At 46.5% G+C, this 12,228-nt stretch overlaps 1 protein-coding gene across 6 annotated transcripts in view; it reads right to left on the reverse strand.

The window, feature by feature from the left end:
* Positions 1–12,228, reverse strand: part of Gdpd5 (glycerophosphodiester phosphodiesterase domain containing 5) — a 93,991-nt gene that overhangs the window by 40,649 nt on the left and 41,114 nt on the right. For 3 of the 6 annotated variants that reach the window (XM_010603309.2, XM_010603310.2, XM_010603308.2), the window contains one exon: positions 2,592–2,768. In XM_010603309.2, coding sequence (XP_010601611.1) covers positions 2,592–2,708 — 117 coding nt within the window. In that variant the 5' untranslated portion in view covers positions 2,709–2,768. Of the gene's footprint in view, positions 1–2,591; positions 2,769–5,424; positions 5,583–5,998; positions 6,123–12,228 lie in introns of those variants that run through there. The other 3 variants (XM_033764224.1, XM_019204399.2, XM_033764225.1) reach the window with 2 other exon arrangements.

Raw genomic sequence — 12,228 nt, forward strand, 5'->3', positions numbered from 1 at the left:
GGGGAGGAGAAGAGGAGAGGAGAGAAGGGAAGAGAAGCGCACCTTGTGCTCCCCAGTTTCTGGGTTCCAGACTGGTCGCTCTATGAGCAAAGGCATGGAGGAGATGGGAGTGTTTGCAGGTGGGAAGGACAGGGGTTTGAGGGAAAGGGCACTATCCTGAGCTCTTCCCCTGGGTCCCCTTTGGCCCCCAGGCTGGATTCAATTCCAGCCCACATCCCAGCACATCCCTCCCTCCCTACTGTGCCCCAGTGCTCCTTCTTCTCCACCATGCAACCTCGTAAGGCCCACCCCCACTCCCGCTCACAGACATTATCACAACACACCCAGCTCTCCCAGCCTCCATCCTCTAGAAGCTAGATTTCTCCATTCATGAAGTGGGCACACCATTAAACAGCCCGGAGCAATCCCTACACTCAGTAGGTACCCGGTTAACTTTCACCACTATTGTCACTGCACTTTCAGAAGACAAGAATGAACCTCCTCTGGGACTCCTCGTGCTCCGAGGCCCTGTTCCATAGGGGAGGCTCAGAGAGGGCGGGGATACGGAGGGGAAGGCGGCAAAGGAGAGGTCCCGGGCCCCAACCTTACTAGCACTACCCAGCTCACAGTGGTCTCATCCGCTCAGACAGTGATGGTGGCGGCAGCGGCGCTCTTCCCTTCACTGTGCCTGGTCACAGAGCCCAGCTGCACTCCCTCCTGTCCTGGCCCAGCTGTGGCAGCAGGAAGGGAGAGAAGAGGAGAAAGGACGTGCAAGCAAGTATGGGGAGGAGGGTGGGCGTGCCGAGGATGCTCATCCTCAGCTGTGAGCTGGGTCGCCTGAGGTGAGTTCAGCCCCTTCTGCAGAGGGGCTGCCATGCTGTCTCCTTCCCAGCAAGCCTGGCTCCTGGCTCCCCCTGCTCCTGCAGCCTCGGCCCCTTACTGGGACTCCCCAGACCCTGGCTGCTCTCAGTCACGGCCTACACACTTCCTCCACCTGAAGCCCTGTGCTGGCCACTGCCAAAACCTGTCTACCTCCACAGTCTGTGACAGGCTGACCTAGCTCCATTGAGGGACATGACACCCACGACACATACATTCCTCCCTCAAGGGTCTGACTGAGGGCTAAGGGACTTTCTGCCTGAGTACTCAGTCACCTTTCTCCCTCTGTCTCAGCTGTCACCCCATCCCCATCCCAAAAGCAGCTGGACCCACTGGCCAGTCAGTGCCCTGTTCCTATGACTCTGTGACCCTGCCCTAGTCGCTACTTTCCCTGGCTTCTGTCTCCTCATGGTTCGTGGGCCTACTGGAGTGAACAGCAGTGGGTGTCAGCTTAGCACTGGCTCCCAGGACACACAGATGCCAGCATAGCCAGGGTCCTACCTGTCAGACAGAGGAGGGCCAGGCCAAGCAGGCCTGCTGCCTGCCCCCAGTGCCTGGCTGGAAGGGAGCTAGGCCAAGGCACAGAAGCCCCAGAGTTTTGAAGTCATTAACCCAGCTCTCTCCCACTTCAGAGATGGAGAAGCTGAGGCTCAGGCAGCTGGAATGACTCATCCTAATGGCTAGTCACGGCTGGCACTGTGCTGGTCACTTCCCAGGGTGTGCTGTCAGGGTATGACTGGGAGCCGTCCCCCGGTGGGGCCTGGGGTGGGGAGATGGGACTTCTGCCATAGTCAAGTTTGGCCCTGTTGCTGCCTCTGTGCTGAAAATGAGGACGTGGCAAGGAGTCTGGCCTTGCGCCTACCCTGGTGCTTCTCACCATTCAGGTGTCGTGAGCCCCGACCCCTCGCCAGCACAGGCAGAAGAGAGTGGTCAGACACACAAGCTATGCTGGTGTCCTGGCCCAGACAGGCCAGCCTACTTAGCCTTTGACCTCAGCCATGCCCTCCCCTGGTCACTTCAGCCTGTCTGGGACACAGCTGAATTGGAAAGCTGGCTTCTTTGTTCAGACAAGCAGGAGGGAGGAGGAAAGTTGTTCTCCAGGCAGCAAAGCTTTTAGATAAACACCACACAGGAATTGGGTTCCTTCAGAGAAGAAACTAGATCCACCAGCTGATGGCCCCGGGGACGGAAGCACAGCTCAGGCCTGGAGTGGGAGGCCAGCACTGAAGGAGGCCCTATTTATCCTGCTCACACCTGCTGCCAGCTCTGGCAGGCTGGTGGCTCAGGTGACGGGGCCCTGTTGCCAGGCCATGGCCCTGCCAGCTCCCAGGCTCCAGGATGGCCGGGCCTCCTGTCTCACCCTCCTGCCACCACCTGCCTGCCCTTCCAGATCTGCCAGGTCTGGAAGCTGGGAGGTTCTGCTCACCTTAGGGTAACTCCTTCCTCCTGGAGGGCCCCAGACCTCTGGAGCACCCAAGTCCCCACACGGTCAGAGGAGAGTCAACAACCAGCCACATCTATGATGGGATGGGCTCCTTCCCTGCCCACCTGGCCAAGCAGATTCTAGAAATAGTACGGGCCCATTTTAAGAGAGAGAAACTGAAACCCAGAAGGGCCATTGGCCTGTTCAGAGCCACCCAGTAACGAGTAAGTAAGCTCACTCCCCATCTCCACAGCCTGTGGATTTGCTGGGGCCCACAAGGTCCCTCAGAGTCCACCCCTGGGTAGCTCACCGGTGTGGTATCATCATGAGAGCGCTGGTAGCGCTTCCAGCGGCAGCCGTAGATGCCTGTGAGGCAGGAGAGGCACAGCTGTGGCTCATAGTACTGCAGGGGCTGGTGTCTCACCATGCTCGTCCCTGCAGCCCTGTCGCCTGGCTCTCAAGCACCCATGGAGGCCCCCAGCTGGTCCTGTGGGAGGAAGCACAGCGCAGTAAGGCAGGGAAAGGGCAAGGAGTTAGACTCTACACTGTACATGTTACTGTAGCCTAAGTCTATGTGTGGTAGCAACTGTTCAAAGCCCTGGAGTGGTCCTATCTCACCTGGAGCCAGGGCCACCTGTGACTGTTTCCTGCCACCTGAACATGACCTCATCCTCCCTACTCTTTCCCTTCCAGCTGCACTGACCTCTTCCATATGCCTCACACTTGCCTAGCATACTGCTGTTTCCTCTGCCTTGGATACTTCCCTTAGAAAGGGCATGGCTCCCTCTTTCGCTCCTCTTTTCAGGTCTTTGCTCAAATGTCCTTTTTTCAGTGAGACTTTCTCAATATCTTCTACAACACTGGAACCCCTTCCCACATTCTCTAAGCTCCCATCGACACTGTTTTCTTTTCTCAGTCATGTTCTTAAGAATAATTTACTTTACTTACTTTGTTTCTTATCTGCCTACCCCACTATGCTTTATGACAGCAAGGATTTTTGTTTATTTGATTCTCTGCTATATCCCTATAACTGGAGCAGTGCCTGGCAATAGCAGACTTTCAAAATAAATATTTTAAAATACATTATCATAAAAGCTGACATGCACTGAGCACTTAAAATACAGCAGGCACTGGGCAAATGCTCTATGTTCATTGCTCCACCTCACCGTCTCAATCACCTAATATGGCAGGTATGGTGTCCCAAACCCGTCTGACAGTTGAAGAATAAAATGAGGCTCAGACAAAGAAAGGGCGATGCCTGGTCTGCTGTCATACAGCCATGGGTAGTGGATCTGGATGTCTGCTGCAGGGCCTGAAGTGTTCAGTCTCCGGGCCTGGGGATCCCCACCCAGTGGGGCCATGGGAGGCTGGGGGAGCAGTGGGAGGTCAAACTGCCGCTATCCCAGCCTGGCAACCTGCAGACCAAACAGGTGACTTGGCTTCTGTGACCAGACAGAATCAGCTTAGGGCACTCACACCCTGAGTGTCTGCACCTTCTGCTCCCCAGACCTATGAGCTCGTTATTATGAAGATGATTTCATGTTGCAGATGCAGAACTCAAACCCTGGTCTGTGCTGTGGGACTCCAGAACCCAAAGTTAGGTCCTGTCTGAAGCCTCAGAGACAATGGGAACAGGTCAGACCTGGTGGCTTCCTGGAACAGTAAGGGGTGACCAGCATTAGTCCCGGTGCTTTCCCTGCATTAATGCTACCAGCAATTTTAGGAAGGAAGGAAACATTATTGACATTATTTTTATTGAGATATAACTCATATGCTATAAAGTTTACTTCTTTAAGTATACGATTCAGTTTTTGGTATATTCAATTTTTAGTATATCCACAGAGTCATATACCATTACCATTACCACTGTGTAATCCAAAATATGTCCATCAGCCTAGCAAAAGTCCCATACCCCTTAGCAGCCACGCCTCTATTTAGCCCAGTCTACCCTTCAGGTTCTGGCAACCACTAATCAATCCACTGTATGTCTCCACAGATGGGCCTTGTCATGGAATCGTGTAATATGTGGCCTTTTGTACTGCTTCCTTCACCTAGCATTATATTTTCAAAGATCATCTGGGTTGTAGCATGTGTTAGTACTTCATTCCTTTTATGGCCAAATAGTACTCATTTGTAAGGATATTCCAGTTTGTTTATCCATTCATCAGCTGATAGACATTTTGGGTCGCTACCACTTTTTGGTTGTTATGAGTAACAACATTACTACAGATGTGTTTTTGTGTAGACACATGTTTTCATTTCTCCTGGGTACATTCTTTGTGGTAGTTTTGGTGGGTCATATGGCAACTCTCATATTTAACATTCTGAAGAAGTGCCAAAGTACTTCCAAAGTGGCAATACTATCTTACATTCCCAAAGGATTATCGTTATCAACCTCACTGGACAGACGAACAATCTGAAGCCCGAATTGGGCATGGAGAGCAAGACTGCAAGGAGGCTAAAGGGAGGCTGAAATAAGAGGATGGAGATTCCAGTCCTACTTAGGCAACTCACAAGACCCTGTCTCAAAATAAAATAAAAAGGTCATAGGGCTGGGGATTTAGCTTAGTGGCACCACTCCTGCCTTGCGAGTGCCAGGTCCTGAGTTTGATTCCTGGTTCAAAATAAAATAAATAAAAAGGGTTATGGTTGTAGCTCAGTGGTACAGTGCTCCTGGGTGTGTGATCCTTAGGGCCACACATATACACATGCATGTGTGCGCACGCACACACACACACACACACACACACACACACACAAGCTGAAGCATAGAATGATTTAGAAACAAAGGTTACACAGCAAAGCCAGAATTCACACACCCAGAGGCCTTGCTCTAACCCGGGGGTTGGGAAACTATAACCCACAGGTTCAGCAAACCTGACCTACAGCCTGTATTTTTGTACAGCTTGAAAGCTAAAAATGGTTCTTACATTTTTAAATAACTGGGAGACAAAATCAAAGCAAGAATATCTGTGACACAGGGAAATTATATGAAAGTCAAATTTCAGTATCCATAAATAGCACTTTATTGGACACAGCCACATTCAGTCATTTACGTCTTGTCTGTGGCTGCTTTAACTATAACTGCAGAATTGAGTAGTTGCCACAGAGACCATATGGCACACAAAGCCCAAAATACTCACTGTCTGGCCCTCTGGAGGAGATGCTAGCTGACTCCTGCAGCCAGTGGGCTCCAGTGCTTCTGAGTCTGGGCTGTGATGGACAGAGGAGAGGGAGCCTGTGGACACCTCTGTGGTGTCAGGAGGGGAGGGCCTGCTTCCTGAAGGCAGTGTTAATTTGAGGCATCTGAGCCGAGTTCTTGAGATGCCATGTTCTAAGTGCACAAGCCACACCATATGGGCCTGCGCACTACTCCCACCTCTGGGACTCACAGGGCATCTGCTCAACTCCCACTCCCTCCCTCAACACCCCCACCAAATGCCAACCTGAGCCACAGATTACAGCCTCCAGGGATGGTGGGGGGGTGCATTAGGGGCTTGCTGGGAATACAGAATGACCATGAGACTGCTAATTGCTGGGAACTGTCTGGTACAGTCTGCCCCAGTAGCTCTCCAGGAAGGCATGTGGTATACAGCAGACCAAGCCCAGGGCCTGAGACAGCGTGGAGTGAGGATGCTGTTGCACTCAGCTTATCTCCTACAGGGTTGGTGTGTATGTGGGACACTGGGCTTTCTAAACTCCACAAGATATGGATACCTTTGAATGTCTGTGTATATATTCCTGTGTTCTCAGCTTTCCAGACGGGGTGGAATGATCTCACTCTGCACCTCCAAGATTAGTTTCTATGGTCCCATCAGCCACTGCATCTGCCCCCTCATTCCTAGGCAGAAAGGAGAAACTTGGATTCATCCTGTCCTGGCTACTGATTTGCTTTGAGGCAGGGGCCACTCCAGGCTCTTCTGTGGGCCTCAGTCTCAGAGTCTTTCAAAAGAACTAACAACTGTGCCGCAGCGTGTATGGGGCAACATGCAGGAATTACATTACCACAAGGATCCAGGCCAAACAGGTATAGGTTCTGGGAGTGGAAACCCACAGCCAGGACCTCCACCTTCATGTTCCTCTCCCAGGGCTCCCTGACCCTGCCACTGATCCCCGTGTGTCCTCTGCCCGCCCCTTCTCCTCAGTCCTCTCACCATGCACACCAGGAATGGAAATTCCATTTCAGTCTGGAAAGAGAGAAATGAAACTGCAGGGTCATGCACCTCAGCCAGGACTGGCTGGTTCTGGCTCTGGACCCTCCTTTCCCCCAGGTGCATGTTCATCCTGGGAGGAAACCTTTTTCTCTGTTCTCCCAGTGGGAAGGACCTCATCTACTCCCACGGCTTCAGTTACCAGGAGCTGCCAAGGCCACCCAGTCTCTGTCTCTGATGGAGACAGCCAGCGGCTCCTGCCTGTCTCCAGGGAGTGTCAGCCAGGCTGGGCAGACTCAGCTCCAGCACACTGACCTCCTCACCAACCCAACCTGCTTCTAATACCCCTCAGGTCCTCTTATGGCTTTGCCCTCAGGCACCCCAATAATCCCTGTCTCCCTGGCCTCGTTGGCTCCTCCCCTCTACCACACACTCTTCCCAACCTCTGAAGTGAAAATCTCTTCCCTCCTATCCCCTCCCTTCCCTTTCTTCTTTCTCATTTTTGTCCCCCCCCCACCCCCCTAGTACTGGGGATTGAACCCAGGACTTTCCCACTGAGCTGTATCTCCAGCCCTTTTTTATTTTAAGACAAGGTCTCCCTAAGTTGCTAAACTGATCCAACTGGCAAGCTGGGCTCCCAACTTGTGATCCTCCTACCTCACCCTCCCTAAATGCTGGGATTACAGGCATGCACTACCATGCCTGGCCTAGAGTAAATTTTTTACCAGCTGCATGACCAGGATCAGGCCCCTATGGCTCCTCCCATTTGGCTTCTTCAGAACCTGCTATCCCTTATCTGGTTAACTCCCCCTGATACCCTCCCCCAGGTAGCTCAGGTTGGCAGAGGTTTTCCCAGCCTCCCATAGCGCTGCAAGTGCCCAGCTTTACACAGGAACACTATGTGTACCCTGCTGACATTCCTGTCTCCCTCAAGGGACAGACTGATTATCACCATATCCTAGGGGGCCAGCACAGGGCAGCAAGACTAGGTGGTACTAAGGGCTTCTGGATGTGTTTCAGAGGATGACCCTGGAGTTCTGCGAACAGCTGACACTCAGAGGAGCAAGCTCTCTTAGAGGACTCTTTATACATCCCCTAGGCAATTTCCACCCCTCCCCTTCCTTCCCCACTAAGGGCATTACTTAACATCAATAATCATTTCTCCAAGCCACCCCTTACCACTGCTGATACCAACCAAGTTCCGGAGAAATCCCAGCCAAGAACTCCTGCTGGCTCTGAGACAAAGGAAAGTCCATCCCAGCTCAAAGTCCTCAGCCATTAACAGAAAGTACCTGATCCTTACTGTACTCCTCCCTCCTGTGATCACCAGGCTACCACTAACCCACTCTCTTTGCTGGATGTATAGTTTCAGACCAAATGTGAGGGCCTGGGTTTCTGTCTGGTCTCCCTCAACTTACTTGCTTTGTGACTCGAGCCTTACTTTACTCATCAAAGAAATGGGGCCAGATGGGTAGCGCATAGGAGTGCTCAAGCCTAGGCTGGGGTGTAGCTCAGTGGTAGTGTGTTTGCCTTCTGTGCTAGAGGCCCTGCATTCAAAAACAAAAACCAAAACCAGAAAGTACCCAAGCCTTCAATAATTGAAATAAAAATTGATACATGCTACAACATGAATAAATCTTGCAAACATACCAAGTAAAGGAAGCCAGTTATAAAAGGCTACATATTAAACCTCTCCCACCACCTGCCTCACAAGTGTAATATCCTGAGTTTGATCCCAGGTACAAAGAAGAAGAACAAACCCTCTTTATTTATAAGAAATGTCCAGAATAGGCAAATATAGCCAGAAAGTAGATCAGTGAACGTCAGGGTCAGAAGAGTTAGGGAGAAATTGGGGGTAACTCAATAGGTATGGTTCTTCTTTTTGGAGTGGTAAAAATGTCCTGGAATTACACTGTGGTGACATTTGTACATTTCAGTGAATATACTGAAAACCGCTGAATTGTGCAACAATTTTCTTGCTCTTTAAAAATTTTTTTCAATTTTTATTTTTTATTAATACATGTTTACAGTGCAAAATGATTACATTTCTTGTAGGGAGTTGGTACATGTATATAACACATAATTGTTTTTCATCCCTTTCCCCTCTCCTCCCTCTCTCCTCCCTCCCCTCTCCCTCCATCTCTTGGTCTCCTTGCCATTTGCAAATGATCTTAACTCCCTATTTTCTATTTCTGTCTTTTAGTTTGCTCTTTATACTTGGGGTTTCTCATATAAGAGAAACTATGTGATATTTAAACTTATATGTCTCATTTATTTCATTTAACATTATTCATAATGCATCCATTTTCTTACAAATGACTCATTTATCCTTTTTATGGCACAGTAGTACTCATTATGTATAAATACCATATTTTCTTTATCATTTCATCCGTTGATGGACATATAGGCTGCTTCCAAGATTTAGCTATTATGAACTATGCTGCTATAAACATGGGCGTGCATGTATTGCTATACAATGTTGTCTTTAATTCTTTCAGAAAGATACCTAGCAGAGAATTAGCTGGATCAAATGGAATTCCTAGTTTTAGCTTTTTGAGGAATCTCCATACTGATTTACATAGTGGTCATACTAGTTTATATTCCCATGAATAATGTAGAAGAATGTTTTCCCCTGCAACCTCACTAGCATTTGTTATGTTATGCTATTTATGTATTTATTTATTTTTTGTACTGGAGATCAAACTTGGGATCTTGTGCTTATGAGACAGATGGGAGAACCACTGAACTAAATCCCCAGCCCTGTTATTTGTTTTCTTGATGAAAGCCATTCTTTTTGGAATAAGATAAAAGAATCTCAGTGTTGGTTTAACTTGCATTTCTCTAATGGCCAGTGATGCTGAGACTTTTTTCATGTACTTATTGGCCATTTGTACTTCTTCTGAGAAGAGTCTATTCATTTTAGTTGACCATTTCTGATTGGGTTTTTTTATTTGGGGAGGTTCTAATTTTTTTAGTTCTTTATATATTATACATATTATTCCTCTGTTCGAGGAATAGCTGGCAAAAATTATTTTTTCTCATTCTACAAGGTTACTTTGTTGGTGAGTTCCTTTGCTGTGCAGAAAAGAACTCTTTTAATCTGATATTATTTGATTTGTTGATTCTTGATACATTGTCTTGTACAACTGAGGCTCTGTCTATAAAGTCCTTGCCTAAACCTAAGTCTTCAAGAGTTTTTACCTATTTTATCTTCCAGAAGACTGTTTCTGTTTTGACCTTTAGATCTTTGATCTAAAGATCTATCTTGATTTTAATTTAGTACATGGTGACTTATTTGGTCTTCTGTATAGGGAAAACCAGTTTTTCCAGCACCATTTATTAAAGAGGCTATCTTTTCTCTGGTCCCTTTTCTTTGGTCCCTTTGTCAAAGATCAGATAGCTGAATTGCCTAGGGTTGTTTCTGCATCTTCTCTTCTGTTCCATCAATCCCAATGTCTGTTTTTGTGGTTGTACCATTCTGTTTTTACCGCTGTAGCTTTGTAATGCAGTATAACTTGAGATTTCAGATTGTGATACCTGTTACCCAGGACTGCTTTTGCTATTCTGAGTTTCTTCTGGTTCCGTACGAATTTTAGGATTGTTTTCTTCAGTTCTGTGAAGAATGCTGCTGGTATTTTGATTAGAATTACATTGAATCTGTATATCAGTTTTGGAAATATGATCATTTTGACTATATTAGTTCTGCCTTTCCAGGAACTGGGAACATTTTTTCACTTTCTAAATTCCTCTTCAATCTTCTTTTTCAAAGTAGTACAGTTTTAGTTGTAGAGGTCTTTTATTTCATTGGTTAGGTTAATTCCTAAGTATTTAGTTTTTCTTGATGCCATTGGGTATGCTGTTTTCCTAATTTCTTTCTCAGTGAGTTCATTATTGGAGTATGGGAAAACTACCAATTTTTGTTTGTTGATTTTGTATCCTGCTGTATGGCTGAATTTGGTTATTAATTCTAGGAGACTTTTGGTGGAATTTTTTTGGTCTTCTGTATAGAGGACCATGTTGTCTGCAAATAATGATAACTCAACTTCTTCCTTTCCTGTACTTTTCTTTCTCTTGCCTGATTGCCCCAACTAATGTTTTCGCTACTGTCTTCAACAGGAAGGGTGATGGTGGACATCCTGGTTTTGTTCTGGATTTTAGAAGGAAAGCTTTCAGTATGATGTTGGCAGTAGGTTTATCATAAATGGCTTTTACTAGATTGAGAGGTCCTTTTACACTATTTTCTTCAGAGTTTTTATCATGAATAGATGATGGATTCTGTCAAAGGCTTTTTCTGCATTTATTGAGATGATCATGTCACTTTTGTCCTTGTTTCTTTTCTTTTCTTTTTTCTTTTCTTTTTTTTTTTTTTTTTTTTTTTTTGGTGCCGGGGATCAAACTGAGGACTTTGCACTTGCGAGGCAGGTGTGGCACCACTGAGCTACATCCCCTCCCCTGTCCTTGTTTCTATTTATGTGATGTACTACATTTATTGATTTGCATATGTTGAATTATCATTGGATCCCTTGGTCATGCTGCATGATCTTTTGGATGATTTGTTACATTTTGTTTGCCGGTATCTTGTTGAGGACTTTTGCATCTGTATTCATTAGAGGATGGCCTATAGTGTTCTCTCCCCACCTCACCAAGACAGGGTCTCACTATGCAGTTCAGGCTGGCATTGAACTCATGAAGATCCTCCTGCCTCAGCCTCCCAAATGCTGGGATTACAGGCACCCACCCAGCTTAGTTTTCTTTTTTGGTTGGGTCTTTGTCTGGTTTTGGAATCAGGCTAATGCTAGCTTCCATGAATGGCTTTGAGAGTACTTTCTCCCTTTCAGTTTCATTTAAGAGTTTGAAGGAATTTTAGCATTAGATATTCGTTGAAGTTCTTCTAGAATTCAGCAGTGAATCAGTCATGCCCGGGCTTTTCTTAGCTGGTAGGTTGTTGTTTTTTAAATCACTGTTTTAATTTCATTGCCTGTTATTGTGATCTCATGTGTACTGGGTTCATTATTCCTCAAATCCTAAAGAGTGAAGTCTCAAACCAAAGGAGGAGGTTAGTAGAGATTTTATTGGAAATACGGAGGAGAATAGCACCTAGATTTCCAGGCGTCAGAAATGGGGTGGCTGCATAGCCTTGTGGACATTTAGAATTTACTAGAATTGCAGTAATTTAGAATTACTTATAGGCAAGTAGGGTACAGGAATTACTTAATCATTTTGTGGGCATCTATCATTGGTGGCTCTGTGAAATTAAGAAAGAAAAAAAGCCAATAGGAACTCAGGCTCTCTAGCCAGTTCTTTCACAGTTTACAGTGAACCAGGATCTTAGAAAGAACTAATTATCTTACACTATAGTATCCTCAAAAATCCTGAGGGAATGGGCTGTATTTCATGTTAGAGGAAGTTCCTTGTATCTTAATTTCCTCAAAATTCCGGAGTTCAATAGGTGGTGGTCCCTCTCTGTAAGAGTAAAGGGCCACATTCCATGTTGCCTGAGGAATGTTCATTCCTGGTCAAAGTCCTAGTTCACTGTGTACTCCTAATTTTTATCAATATGGCTGCTCATCCCACTCTATCTCAGGCCATTCCACTAGCTAGCTGCCTTACTCATAAGCTAACTAAATAAACTATTTTCTACAATTATATTATTTACAGTTTTTATATCTTCTTGGTTCAGCTTTGTAATTCATCTGTATCTAGCAATCTTCTGAATTCTCCAATTTACTGCAGTACATGTTCTCAAAGTAGTTACTAATAATCTTCTGGATTTTTTTTTTTTTTTTTTTTTTTTTT

Source organism: Fukomys damarensis, unplaced genomic scaffold (genome assembly GCF_012274545.1).
Source record: "Fukomys damarensis isolate Sample0158 unplaced genomic scaffold, DMR_v1.0_HiC HiC_scaffold_16, whole genome shotgun sequence".
NCBI classification, from domain to species: Eukaryota; Metazoa; Chordata; class Mammalia; order Rodentia; family Bathyergidae; genus Fukomys; species Fukomys damarensis.